The 14,445-nt window shown below is 40.3% G+C and overlaps 1 protein-coding gene across 2 annotated transcripts; it reads right to left on the reverse strand.

The window, feature by feature from the left end:
• Positions 1-26: 26 nt before the first annotated feature.
• GCLM (glutamate-cysteine ligase modifier subunit) lies at positions 27-12,546 on the reverse strand. 2 transcript variants are annotated; one of them, XM_083868112.1, is made up of 7 exons: positions 12,365-12,546; positions 9,716-9,781; positions 7,676-7,760; positions 6,887-6,943; positions 5,414-5,616; positions 3,813-3,927; positions 27-2,097 (listed from the first exon to the last, which is right to left on the reverse strand). In XM_083868112.1, exons 1-7 carry the CDS (start codon positions 12,482-12,484, stop codon positions 1,928-1,930), a joined length of 816 nt encoding a protein of 271 aa, XP_083724238.1. In that variant the 5' UTR covers positions 12,485-12,546; the 3' UTR covers positions 27-1,927. The 2 variants fall into 2 exon arrangements, with proteins under 2 accessions (XP_083724238.1, XP_083724239.1); XM_083868113.1 differs by lacking the exon at positions 12,365-12,546 and adding an exon at positions 11,925-11,969.
• Positions 12,547-14,445: the final 1,899 nt, after the last annotated feature.

The raw sequence follows: 14,445 nt of genomic DNA on the forward strand, positions 1-14,445 counted from the left end.
CAAACCCAACGGATGAGATAAAGTGGTAACTTGATTATTATGCTATTATTATTATTATGCTATTGGTCACTCTAGAAATGCCACGTCTTAAAAGGTACTTTTCTACAGTAAGCAAACGATTAACAGTTTACAGAAAGGAAATAAATCATCATCCCATTAGAGCAGCCTTTACATTGGTTTAGCACAGTTCCTGTTTTGTAGCATTTCAATATAAAAACCTGAGTGCATACACAAGTTTAATATGATACAGAATCAGCCAAATACAGACAAGAGCTTATAGGTAGTGGTTAAATCATAAGCACACAACACAGAGCTAGCAGGGAAGTTTAAAATTAAACTCACACAATTTTGAACTCTGATACAAACCGACCCAACATTAAAAAGAAACCACTACATTTTTATTAAGAGAAAAAAAAAAATCCAAACTTTTATTGATGCATTACTAGTTTCAATTCCCAGATTCTGTCATTTATCAAAAGAACTGAAGAAGCCAAGAAAATTTCCTGCTACTTGCCACTGCAAATATGATATTTGAGGCCTAAGGTACCTTGAAAAACCTTCATCATTAAACTTAGTGGAATGGATTATAGGAAGTTGACACTCCAGACACTACATACAGGCATTCAAATTCCACTTGCTGCCTATATGAAGAATTTAAAATATGTTGATGAAAAATCATTCCCTTACAGTCCAAATCTCAAAATATGTACAACAAAGTTAATGACTACTACCAGTATGAGGCCACGCCTCTGTCTGAAGTTGAGATGTAATTTACTATTTTACACACTCGGTATCAAAGTTCCTGCTAAACTACAAGTTGAACTTTAGCTATCTACCCTGATTTAAAGGCCAAGGAAAGGGAAAGGCCTTTTTGATAGAAAGATACATTAAACCAAAAGCTTTGCCTTAGCTACAGCAATCTCTCTGGGATTAAAAAGCCAGCATGCTAAGCTGTTGCCAATCAGAAAGTTATCCAAATTCAAGCTAAGCCTTGCTTCATCTTTCCTTAGTGGCACTCAAGCAACACGTTTCCCAGGCAAGTGCAAAATAAGTAATTAATTTTAGTGAACAGCATCACCATTCTACTTGGCTAATTGCTTCTGTAGTTCACAAGTAGCAAAAAACAAGCCATGGTTGAGAAGGAGACAGGCAAAATTCAGTTTTTGATTAACAGATTTCTTCATCGCATGTTTTCAAATCTTATTTCAAACATTCACTATTAATACATTTTCTATTCCAAACAGTAAAAATGCCATCACACTTGTGCGAACACTACATGAGGCATATCAAAGCACAAAGAAGCCAAAAGGAATTCAAGTAACAGTCAGAAAATAATTTGGAAGATGGATTGTCTTCTAAATCATAGGGGTCTTTTCCACTCTATTAAAAATAAACCAATTGTCCCATCCCTGCAAATTAAACAGCTGACCTGCCATATATATATATCAAGTAATGAGATACCAACTTAATTTTTGGGGGATATTGTATCATAAAAGATGACAATTTTCTATAAAAGCTAGTCTTTGAATGCTTGAAATGTATGCCCACCATGTAAGTATGATTTACAGAAATTTGTTTTTTAAAAACCAAAAAATATATGTTTCTCCATACTATCTAATGGCAGCTAAAATATAATGATAATTTTTACAGTGAACTGGTCATAAAAAGAAAATTGTTTTAAACTGTTACTCTATAGATAACTTCAATAAAAAAGCCCCAAAATATTTCATATTATGAATGATAATAGTTAAGAAAGAAAAATAGTGTTAGACCACCACAGACACTCCTACTGACATCATACTGAATAATTACAACTTTTGATAGTACATTATAAATGCTGTAAAAATCTTTCTATGAAAAATGCAATGTTCCCCCATCCCAAAGAAATTTAAACAGCCTTTACAAAAAAAAAAAAAAAAAAAGTGTTTTAAGATGCATTTCTTTTAGCTTGTATGATATAGCCTTTGGACTTGATAATTCCTCTGCTTTTAACAATGACTGAATACCGCAGAAGCCATAAAGGAATCCACTCGTTTGCCTTCACGTTCTGGATGCCTTCCTGGAGAACTTCTTGGAAACTTGCTTCACAAAGTAATTCTGAAGTTAAAAAGGGATATTTGTGCTTAAAATAATGTCATACAAACAGCTGCAAAAAGCAATATTTAGTAAGAGAAGCCTTTTCCTACAGTCAAGATCTTAAGTGGTACTACATACCCCTCAGATCCACTCCTCCAGAATGCATTAGGGTAGAAGCAGCTGAATATTACAAAATAAATCTTCAGGACAATTCTTTTGCAACACTGAGTATTTTCCATAAGACTAACTGAGACTTTGGGATATCAAATGGAGTTGATCAGCAGAGTCATTAGTGGGAGAAACTGAAAATTAAATTTGAGAAGCTAGCTAGACAAACCAGAGGTGAATAAAGCACAGGGCTGAAATCAGCAAAGTACTGAGCATTCAGAGTTACCTCTACAGTCACTGGAAACTCAACATTTACAGTATCTCCCATTACTGGGCTCATAATAACCATAAGCCCAGAAAGCTTTAAGAAAAATGGGGTTAAATGTCACAAAGCAGGAAAAGAAGCCAAGTACAAATCCTAGTTTCCTCTGGAATGTTCATCAAGAGAACAATGTCTTTGGGTAGGAGTGCTCACAAGAAACAGTCTCGATACTCTCCAGCTGACCATTACAGAAAAGTTAGGCTGAACAAACGTCACATAAAGGAATCGCAACTTATGCTGTTTTCTACCAAATCCTCCTTCATTTCATGACTTTCAGTGGAGACTATTTATTAAACTACAAGTTGCATCTGAACGTCACAAGACATGGAGATTGTCAGATTGAATGGAAATTCATCTTGCATGCTGCCAGAGCAGTGATAAATCCTGCTCAGGCACTGATGAAGTTCATTAGTTGGAACAGTGGTACTATGAAGTGAATGCTTCATAAGAAATCTGTCATATACTTTTTTCTTTGGGGTCATGTGGAATGAAAGGAGAAGGAAGGAAAAGTATCATCATGAATAATTAGTCATAACCAAGAATGCAGGGAAGGAATTAACTAAATATTAAGATTTTTTTATAATTCCAATAAGGTGTTAAGGTGTCCAACACTGTTAAGGTATTCTTAAGAGTGAAGAAGATAGATGATGTATGAGAGAAATAAATGTTATATCCCAAAATATTGTAGAGAGCTGGTAACTCAGTTCTACAGCTCAAAGGAAAGCCTCACATTTCTTCAGTCATTTAGCAAATGAATCACTGCATTAAAAAGTGAAGTATTAACAATTCTTTTTGCAATAATGTTATTTGAAGAAGGCAAGACTTTGAAAGAATCCTACTTAAAGATTAGTAAATTTACAGCTCTAATATTACCAAACTACTCAAAAATCAACTGACCATCAACATTTCTATGTAATCTATTTCACAAGTTCCAGGCAAGTACACTTTCATTTGTCATTTACCGGTCTTCAGCCATATATTTAATACATTTCATTCCACGTTTTGTGGAAATAAACATAGCACAGATTTCTCAGTAGGCTGTTCTTCTATTTACTTTGTTTTCTCTGATTAGAAGTATTTAAAGAAATTATCCAAGGCTGCAAGATTGTTTCAAGAAGGGGCAGGGGGGAGGGGAGGGAGCAACAGCAATAACTTAACAGAAATGTTTGATACAGGAGAGACTTTAGAATCCTTGGTTCAGGCTTCAAATATAACAAACTTTGAAGTTCAGGAAAGATTATTCCTGATTTTGTGTTGAATAAATGCATTTAGAAGTCTTCTGTTAATTTAATTGGCAAAGTCTTACCTTTGGGGTCATTGTGAGTTAACAGCTGTATGTCACATTCTTTTGCAAATGCTGTGAGATCAGGTGGCATCACACAACAGGAAGCTAGGTTCACCTGATTACTACTTGGTTTCACCTGAGAGTAACAAAATACTTTTATAAGAAAAAAATACTCATGTACTTAAATTAGCTGTTTTCCCCATCCCTTCTATTACAACAGAAATTTTGCTCTGAACAATTTGCCTTTGACCATTGCTTTGAAGTCTGAGCAAGGCTAATTAATTCTGCATAACTAATTAATGTAGGCAGCTGCAACACCTGCAATTCCCTGCAGCACACAGCCCAAACCAGGAGTGGGATCTAACTTCAGGTGCTGCCATAGCAAGGTGAGTGCTAACCCACTGCACTCTGGCTTCCTGTCCACTGTGCTCTCAAAACAGCAGCAGCTTTTTCTCCTCCCTCTATAGTAAAAGCATTACAGGGATGTTAGTCTGAAAAAGACTTCAAATTTAAAAAATTCAAATACATTTTTGTTAAAGACATATTAATTTGCAATCTTGCATGCCTTCAGGCAAATGCTTGAATCAGATGAAGGGATGCTCTTCCACTGACTTTCTCTCTTCTCACAAACTGTATTCATGATCACCATGCAGGTGGTCATTAAATCCTGCAATTGCCCTCTCTCAGTGTACATAAAACACTGAGGGTCACAAAGATGATCAGGTGACTGGAGCACCTCTCCAATGGGAACAGGCTGAGAGAGCTGAGATTGTTCAGCCTGGAGAAAAGGTGACTCCAGGAGAGACCTTAGAGTCCTTTCCAGTACCTTAAAGGGGCTACAAGAGCTGGAGAGGGATTTTTTGCAAGGGCATATGGTGATAAGACAAGGGGAATCACTTTAGATTGATGAGGCAGGTTTAGCTAAGGTATTGGGAAGAAATTCTTCACTGTGAGGGTGCTGAGGCACAGAGAAGTGCTGGATGGCTGTCCCATCCCTGGATGCATTCAGGTTCAGGTTGGATGCGGTTTTCAGCAACACGGTCTAGTGGAAATGTCCCTGCCCATGACAGGAGGCTTGGAACTAAATGACCTTTCATCCCATTTTATGGTGCCATGAATTAATTGTTCTGAACAACAAAGTATTGTGCAATTTCATTCAGAGCCTGTCTTCCTCTTTATATTTAAGCTTACCATTAAAACCTAATTTTTCCAAGGGGAAATCCCTCTCTTTGTAACACAGCCTAAAGTGAAAAAAAAAAGCTGCATTTTCAGAGTCACTGGAATAAATCTGAAGGTTTAAGAGTAATGTTTGTAGTCCTTCCTATATATAAAAGAATCCAAAACTCAAGCCTTCAGTACTTCAAAGAACCTGCTACTGAACAGACCTGTGCTTTCCAGCTGTTGCTGGTCAGTACGTAAAAACACTGAATAAACAACAGTCACATTTGAGTCTCCCCCACCTTGAGCATTATGACCATCCACAAAATGTTGAAAATAACAGGGCTAATTAATATTTTGTATATAGAACCATTTATAATAGAAGTTTGTAACAATGTGTCAGCCAGCAAAGCAAGCAGTTACTCTGTCCTCAGAAATGCTATGAATAGGAAGTTGGTTCTCACCTGTGCCCACAGATACAGCTGCTCTAACAGCGTTTTATCTAGGTCGGAGGTACCTATGGCAACAATCTTTTTGTTTTGAACTAGATTTTCAAGTTCTTTCCAGTAAGGTTGCAAATATTCCAAGGACAGGTTAGTTCCATCTTCGACAGGAGGTGGGGCAATAATGACTGAGTCTAACTGAGCAACTCCGAGGGCAGAACACGCTGAGGAAGAAGAACAGACACTGCAAAATCTTTTATCAAATATGAACATAAACAGCATGACTCTTCAAATTTAGCAAAAACCACGCCTCCTGCTTCACTCTGCTAGCTCTCCATTCACCACTTGAAACTCTGAGAGTATCTGCAGTCAAGAATAGTAACACAGCCTTTTTAGCAAAGATTCAAGCATACAGCTAAGGATTCTAGGTCTTTGGAAAGAAAGAAAATAGCAAAAAACCCAAAACCAATAGAAAATGAACAAAAGCATGAAACGTTTTTTTCCTCCTTTTTAATGTTAGAACTGTATTTTTCTCTGAAGACACTGATGAAATTCTCTATTCATTCACTCTCAATTTATTTTAAAATTTGTAGCTTTCATTCTGAACTATAACTCAAGTACAGTACGTGGGTTAGGAAAAGTACTTGATATGTGTGAGGAGTTTGACTAAAAGTACACCAAATACAGAGACTTAATTTGCCAGGGAAAAGTGGAAGTCTTGGAGTTTCACTAAACTTGAGGAAAGATGCAAGTCATGAAGCCTCTTCAGCACAGCAAACAGAATAGAACTACCTAGCTAAATTAATTATTTTCTTCAAGAGGAAGAGTCCATTATTGTATGTTTGACAAATGGTAGTAAAATTTACAATAAATAGGCTATTAATTGGGGTATCAGTAGAGAATAATGATATCTGACCCTTTCTTCTTTGGTCACCCCTTAAGCCCAACAATCTTGCAAAACAGTGAAGTTCAGTGCTGCTCACAATTACTGCTGCATAAGGCCAACACAACTTTATGTAAACACAACACATTGTATGGCATTTTCAGTAAAAATGAGCTATTTCATCAGCTACTTGCAGCATTATTTTATTTCCTAAATAATCTCTGAAAGACTACACAGTTAGTAGCAAAGTTCATGATGTTAAATGCAACTAACAAGAACTGGCAAGAACAGCTGAATCACTGCTATTAAAATATCACATGCTATTTACTTTTTAACAAGTTTTGTGTGAAAGAATAAAAACTTGCCCCTGCTTGTAGCAAGGAATCAGATTTGAGTTTGTGGATCCAAGGTCACAGTGATCCATTTAATAAGTTTACTGGCTGAACTACTGTGCACTTAGACTTGATTAACTAAGTCTCTCTTAATAGGAAAACAGGATACACTTGTGATAGTGACTAAATACACCTCTTAGAAATAACATTAAAACTTTTTCCATCTAAGCTCTAGAGTAAAAGAAGAAATCCTAACTTGAGTTTGAGTTCCACACTTACCCAGGTCAACTGCATCTCTGATTGATGAAGAGTTTGATCCAACGATGAAAAGCTTTGCTATTTTCAAACAAATTGGAATCAATAACTAAACAAGACAGGTATTACTAATATACAGTCATTTACTTTTGCTATTAATAAGTTTTTGCGTAAAACAGTTTTAGAATATACACCAGTTACTTAAAAAATTGGAAAAACCCCAACTTTTTGAAAGGTGACTGCCCAATAAAGACCCCATTCTCTTAAATTTCAATGCTGTTGTGCAGTCTCAGAACAAGAAATCATCCAGTTAGATGATGTAATAAGCTGTAAAGCATCAAGACACGAAGCAATAACCGTAACAACCTGTATAAAAACCCCAAATGTAATAGTACAAACAGACTTCTTCACAACTTACTGAGACTCAAAATGTACTAGTGTTAGTTTGGACTGCCTCCTTCAAGTTCATCATATTCAACCTGGAAAAATTATGCAAACAAATGTGCTTCCAATGCTATTTCTTAATTCCAGTATTATCTGTAATATTTTGCTTCAAAAATGTCAAAGACTCACATAATACATTTAAAATATCTTGAGGTGATGTAAGTTAAATTAGAAAAATGGTGAGCTGCTTTAAAATCTGAAACACTAATTCAAGACTTTCTTAGCCAACGTTTAAGAACAACAGTGTGCAATAGTGTAATCAGATTCTGCCATTATAAAAGAGAGCAAAAAAACCCCACATATAAATTTCCTATTAATGACTGCTTATGAAACTTTTCCGTGCCACTGGATTTTTGACTATGTTCTTACCTGATACTTTCAACTCATCCCTTTCTTCAGGATTTATTTTTTCTAGAGCTTGAGCTACAGTACATTCCAGAACCTCCAGTGTTTCCTGTAGTAAGTACATGAGACTTAGGAGCAACTCGTCAAGAGGAGACAGTAAGCTCCTGAAGAATGCTTTCAAGTAATTAAAAAAAAAAAAGAAAAGAAAAGAAAATAAGAAAAAAAAAGAAAAAATGAGGAAAAAAAAAAAGAAAAAAAGAAAAAAAAAAGAAAAAAGAAAAACAAAAAACAAAAACAACAAAAAAAAAAGAAACAAAAAACAAAAAACAAAAAACAAAACAAAACAAAAAAAAACAAAACAAAAAAAAAAAAACAACAAAACAAAACAAAAAACAAAACAAAACAAAAAAAACCCCAAAAAAACCACTAGTGCCTTACAGCAGTTAGAAACAAAAATAGTAGAAAAATGCAAAGACAGAAAGAAAGTAACCCAAGGCTTCTTGATCACTGAGGAGATGTCAAAATAATGAAGATATATGGAAGGCCCTATACGACCCTAATATAGAAAATACAAATTACTGATTAAAATTATTGGAAAAAGATTCAGCAGTCCTAGTAGTTCTGATTTTATGATGTGAAAAGACTGCTGTGCCAATTCAAAGGACTTTGCTTTAAAAAAGCCTCATGACCAGCTGAAAAGATCCCCATCAGAATTAGGAGGTTTGAGAGTTGGATGGGAACATCTTTGCATAAAAGTATTTTGTAATTTCACTGAAGCTTATGAAAAACCTACACTGAAAATGCTGTAAAATAGTGATTTAAGACAGTAATTATTTGACCCCCTGACCTCATTTAGGATTAGGCTGACATCTCATGTCAGCTGGCACAAGGTGACTTCCTTAAATCTTTACCTACATCAGACTTTGTATATTATAGGCACACTCAACGCTGCCCCAAACAAAAATGCTTTGCTAATTTTTGCTGTGCTACCAAAAGACTCTCAAGTGAGCCTTTGAGTTACTCCATACAGTCGGCATTATAAACAAAACTTAACTTAAAAAAAAATAAATTACTGGATATCAATATAATTAATAAGAGAATTTGAAATTACACAAGGTAATGTGTTCTTACAGTAAAACCCACTAAAATAATCTATTTTAAATGGATGATTACATTGGACAGAGACAAGCATTTGTTTTTGTTGTCTTCTGAGTAATCTTGAGCACGTTCTTCCACAAATCATGCAGCAATAACTGCCCCACACACTTCTGTCTGGAATGTAGCACTGTGCAGCTGATGTCCCCATTATACAAAAACTGGTAACAAAACCGAAAGAAACAAATCCGGAAAGATTTTTAAGGTTTTTTTCTTGTGTTATTGTTTTGTTCTTTGGGTACCTTTTTTTTTTTTTTCCTGAAACATGCTAATATTTCACAGAGCAAATAATAAATTTAGTGGGGACCTATTACTGTTTTGTTGAACACTGTTTTGTTGAAAAGTGAAAGAGGAGCAGGCAAATACACCAACATCTTCATGTCAGATGTTCACATCTGTGGCTTTAAGACTTATGTGAAAGTCTTTAGCTCTTAAGGGAAAGATTGCCATTTCTGTATCTTCAGAAATATTTCTGAGACAACAGATGCTTCAGAGCTCCCCTCCAAATGGCATGGTCTTCAGCCATCTGTGATCTCCATAGTTCAGACAATTCTCCACTGAGTTTTAACGAGCTTGCTAGCAAACTTCTAAGGTACACAGATTTTATTTATTTTTACTTGCCTCCATAATTAATTTAAAATCTTACAGACCACTGCTTTTATTTTGCCAAGAACTGTTCTCATCTGCCATCAACAGGATTCTCTCTTTACATCAATATTTCTTAACCTCTCCAAATTTATTAAGTATTAAGGAAAGAAGAGGAGTCAAGAAATATTCCTTCAAGGTATCTGGAGCTGCAGATACTTTTGCAGCAATTTAATAGTTACTGTAAGTTTTAGAAGCATAACCAACTCCTTATCTCTCTGGTTTCACGTGTAACATGGCTAAGATGTGTAACACCTCTCCCACCTGCTTTTGGTCTTGGCCGATCTTTGAGCTCCACTCAGTCAGGGTTTTCTGGATGCAGTCCCGCACCTACAAAACATGTTTTCACACAGAAGTGTGGGTATGCTCCAGCCACAAACAAACAACAGTACAGAGATGTGCAGGACAGACTGCACAGCTGAACTAACAACACCATCCCACAGAAGATTCTTCCTCCACAGCTTGTATATGAAACTTGCTCGAACTAGTTTACTTACATATTTTTATCTCCTCTTTCACAGAGTTTTAGCATTAATACAAGTACTGCACTTCAGTTATTTCTCAGACCAACGCCATCTTTAAAGGAAAGTACAATGCTAAGCAAGCAAGAACTGGGACATGGGGTGGTTTGGGGTTTTTTGAGTTTGGGGGTTTTTTTGCGCAGAAATTCTTAAGTTACAAAGTAATCAGATAAGAGCGTAAGTGCTCTGACAGTGTAGAAATGAGACTTTACAATCAACCAGTAAATACTCACTGCATTAATTACTTCTCTTTTCAAGATGCATACAACCCTTCCCATTTACTGCCTATCTACTCCACTATGCCAAACCACTAATGCTTTTAAGTCCTTCCTTACTGTAGGGGGAACCTACAGATCCTACCCCACACTTGCATTTTTCCTTCATCCACAGATGCAAAAGAAATTAAACTAAGACTCTCATCATGGATTTTCTTGAACATAGTAAGGCATAACTATTAAATCAGCTAACTAATTTTATACAGTACCAGTGCTGCAGCTGTATCAATGCTGTAGCTTCTGTCTGATCCACCCCAGGAGTTAAGTACAGGTACTGTCTGGCTGCCACCTGCCACAGGTAGGAGCACTTCCATAACTGCTGCTTTACTTCACTTTCCACAGTGTATTTTATAACTGTGTGCAAACCTACTTTGTGCACCATTAAACAGCCATCTCCTATGATACCTAACTCTGAGAGCTCTAATACCATGCACAAACTAGAAGTCAACATCCCTGCCTGATAGCAGACACAAGACAGGAACAATACTTTGTGACCACAAACACTGTACATTCCTTCCGTCCTTTAAAATAGCATAAAACCCCTCAGACTCAAAGGGCAAGAATTGACCCCCCCAGTAAACAGCTAAGCACAATAACCCTTTATAAAATAACTCTTTATCCTATTTTGATACAATTTATATAATTATCTTTTCCTTTCTGAGGGCAAGTGAGACAGTACTAAATTTTTACACGTTGCTGCTTTGCAACTGTCTCACAGGACACATTTCTATTGCAGTTGCTATGCACAGGCCTCTGACTCCAAAGCACACCACTCCCGTGCCCTCAGGCCATGTGGAAACTGCAGTGTATTCCACTGCCTTCATCAGCTTTTCCAAACACAGCTGCATCCCCTAACACTGGGCTTCACAGTTTGCAAAAATTTAGCTTACATTCTGAGAACTGACTACATCAAACAGAGGAGTTAAAAGCTGATGGCAAATAATACCAATTATTTGCTTTTGGAAGTACAGCAACTCTGGAAAGCCAGCAGATTCTTCTGTAAACAAGTGAATTTCAATACCTTAACTATTAGTTATGCACATTGGCCACTCTTTACTTAACAGCCCTCCAGAAACTACCCACACAAGGGTGCCCACCATGACACAGCTTTGTTACAGAATCCAGCCCTATTCCACACAGATCACAGAATGTTTAATAAGCAACCAGGCCAAATAAAACGTTATGACCGCATGACAGCTAAACAAGAGTATGATGAATTCTTCCTTCTTGTTACATCATCCTCCCTGACACCTTTCTCCCACTTGTGCATGATTAATGTGCAACCAGCCAACTTCCAGGTTATCACCAGTGTCACTGCATAGCGATAACCAGCCAAACCCACAGTTCCACTAATTATTAAATTACTGTTCTGAGATTACTGTGTCACGATGAAACGGCAAATACAGTGGTTCTGAAGTTCATGGCCACAGGATCTCCATTTTATGAGAACTGTTTTAAGTATTGACACATACCGCTAAAGGTAATACTTTTAAAGTGATGATTAAAAAGCTCTTTTCAACTTCTTAACAAAGAATGACAGCTCTACACTTCAAAGAAGACAACAGCTACTTTTCCCAAGACGTGTCACGACCAAGAAATTAAATTAACTTCGGGTTAGAAAAGAGAATTTTCATCATCTGTAATGCAGTATCATATCTACGCATGTTTTTATCTTACTAGAGAAGTATAAGGGATCCCCTCTGCCATTACAGACAGCGCTTAGATTTTTAAGTGTTTTAATCCCTCATTCCCGAGATCAGAGGGCTGTGCTCGCTCTTTCCCAGGGAGTGCTTCCGGGGGCAGGGGGGCCCAGCCTCCCAACCGGGCACAACACAGCCAACGGACGAAAACAAACGAGCAAAACTCTGTTTTGTCATTCCCATCTCGCGCCTCCCGAGGGCACAGGCAGCGGATCGCTGGGGAGCCAACCCTCCCCCGCCGTGAGGGGCTCCGGGCCCCGCCGTGCCCGCCGGAACGAGCCCGCTCCGGACCGCCCGGCCCGCCCGGGCAGCGGCACCCGGCGCGCCTCAGCCCCCGCCCCGCCCGGCCCGGGCCCCCGAGCCCCAGGGCGAGCCCCCGCCGAGGCGCCCCGGAGGAAAGCCCGGCCCGCCCCTCACCTCCTCGCTGGGGGTGGCCGGGCACTTCTTGCGCAGGCAGCCCCAGTTGAGCAGGTTGCCGGTCTGCAGGGTGAGCCTGCCGGCGCGCTCCAGCAAGGCGCGGGCGCCCTCCGTCCCCATGGCGCTGCTCAGGCGGTGGCTGGAGGGCTCTCCGCGACAGCTGCGGCCCCGGGCAGCGCGGAGCTTGTCGTGACTCAGCACCGGCCGCGGGGCGGGGGCGGCGCGGGGACAATGGGCGGCGGGGCGGGAGCGGCGCGGGGGGAGCGCGCCCCGCCTCGCGCCGCCTCAGGCCGGGGGATACAGCGGCCAAGCGCCCCCTGGCGGCGGCCGGGCCGCACCACGCCGGACGGGACCCCCGGGGGCGGGGCCTGGGTGAGGGGCGGGGCCTGAGCCAGCAGCGAGGCCGGACTGAGGCGCGGGATCTGAGCGAGGGGCGGGGCCTGAGCGAGGGGCGGGGCCGGGCAGAGGGGCGGGGCCTGATGGAAGGGCGGTGCCGATCTGGGGGCGGGGCCTGGCTGAGGGCCGGGCCCGGGCTGAGGGGCAGGGCCTGGCTGAGGGACGGGCCGAGGGGCGGGGCCAGCCTGAGGGGCAGGGCCGGGCTCCCGGCGCCGCCGGTCTCGGGCGCGTCCCCTGCGGCGGGGCTGTGTCCGTGTGTCGCTCCGGCCCCGGGCCGGACCCGCACCCGGCGTCGCGCCCACAGGAGTACCCGAGGCACACGTGGCGCTGCCCGGGGTAGCGGCCCGGCTCGGTAACACCCCCCGAGCCGCCGCCGCGCCGGGCCGGGGCTGCTGTGCAGGCTCAGTAAATGAATGGGCTCGGGACGCGTCCCGGTAACAGGTAGTCGTTGGCAGACACCGAGCTAAAAGGTCCAGAAAAAACATCCAAATGTTTACCCCTATGGCTGTATTAGCATTTGGGTGAAACAATGTCAGGGCAGCGCTCCAGTTTTACGCCAGCTGGTTCCAGTGACACACGCCGGGGTAAATCCTGAAGGAGTGTGGTTTGGGGGCATTTTTTTTTTTAAGATGAGGGGGCTTCTGGAACACCAACTGACCAAAATCTTTCTGTGCTGGAGAGTTGAGGGGGTGGCTTTTTTTTTTTTTTTTTTCCCTGTAACTCCAGTTAAAGGGAACAGTGAGCCACAAATTCTAATTTTGCTGTCAGCTTGGGAGATTGAATTGTGTTTCTAACAGATTTTTCTTCCTCGAGCTGCATGTTGTGCTAATAGAGGGAACCAATTTGCATAACTTCTGTCAGTCTGAAGCACTGCCTGATCGCTTTCTGCTACAGAAGGTTAGTTTAAATGTTCTTTATATTTGTGATCCGGTTAATTTTTCATGTTGGGAAATGTTTTCATGACTCTATATGGTTACAGAGCATGTGAAAGTGAAATTTACTGAAAGAAATGCGAGCCTCTTTGGAAAAGCAATAATTTTGTTTCCTTTTTCTTTAGCATAAAAATCCAGAGTGTCTAACCTGGCACAAATGTTGATTCTCCAGTCTCGGAGTAGCTTGGGAAGCAGTGAATGCCTCCGGATTTGCCCATATTTACACTAATAACGCAGAATGTCCTGTTGGAGCTTTCTGATCAGCTTTCTGGCTTTCCACAGAGGCCTTTTCTTCTGGTGAAATTTATTATTTGACATTCCATTTCAGTAGCTGTGATGGTTATAGATCTGTGCAAGAAGGTTAAACTTGGAGATGGCAGAAGGGTTTCAAACAGTACGTGCCATAAATCCCTCTGTCTAATGGGAATTTATGGCATGAAGATGCAATGTCCCTTCGTAGCCTGGTAGATTTTGCTGATATTTAATTACCTTAGCTCTTAAAAAAAAAAGATACCACGTAATGAAGACTGTGTGGAGGAAAAGCAGTGTCAGCTCGGTCCTGCTCTATGCCATGCATGTAATCATCAGCTGTGGCAGGAGCGCATCCAGGAGAGGAAGGGATCTCAGCTGAGTTCTGGTGTCAGTCCCATCACCCCTGAAACATCAGTAAAACTATCAGAGAAAGAAAGGAGGATGTTTTCTAGCTCATGATCAGTTGCATTTTTGCAAGTTACCTCATTAAGACACTTCAGC

Source organism: Zosterops lateralis, assembly GCF_965231275.1.
Source record: "Zosterops lateralis genome assembly, chromosome: 9".
In the NCBI taxonomy this organism is placed as follows: Eukaryota; Metazoa; Chordata; class Aves; order Passeriformes; family Zosteropidae; genus Zosterops; species Zosterops lateralis.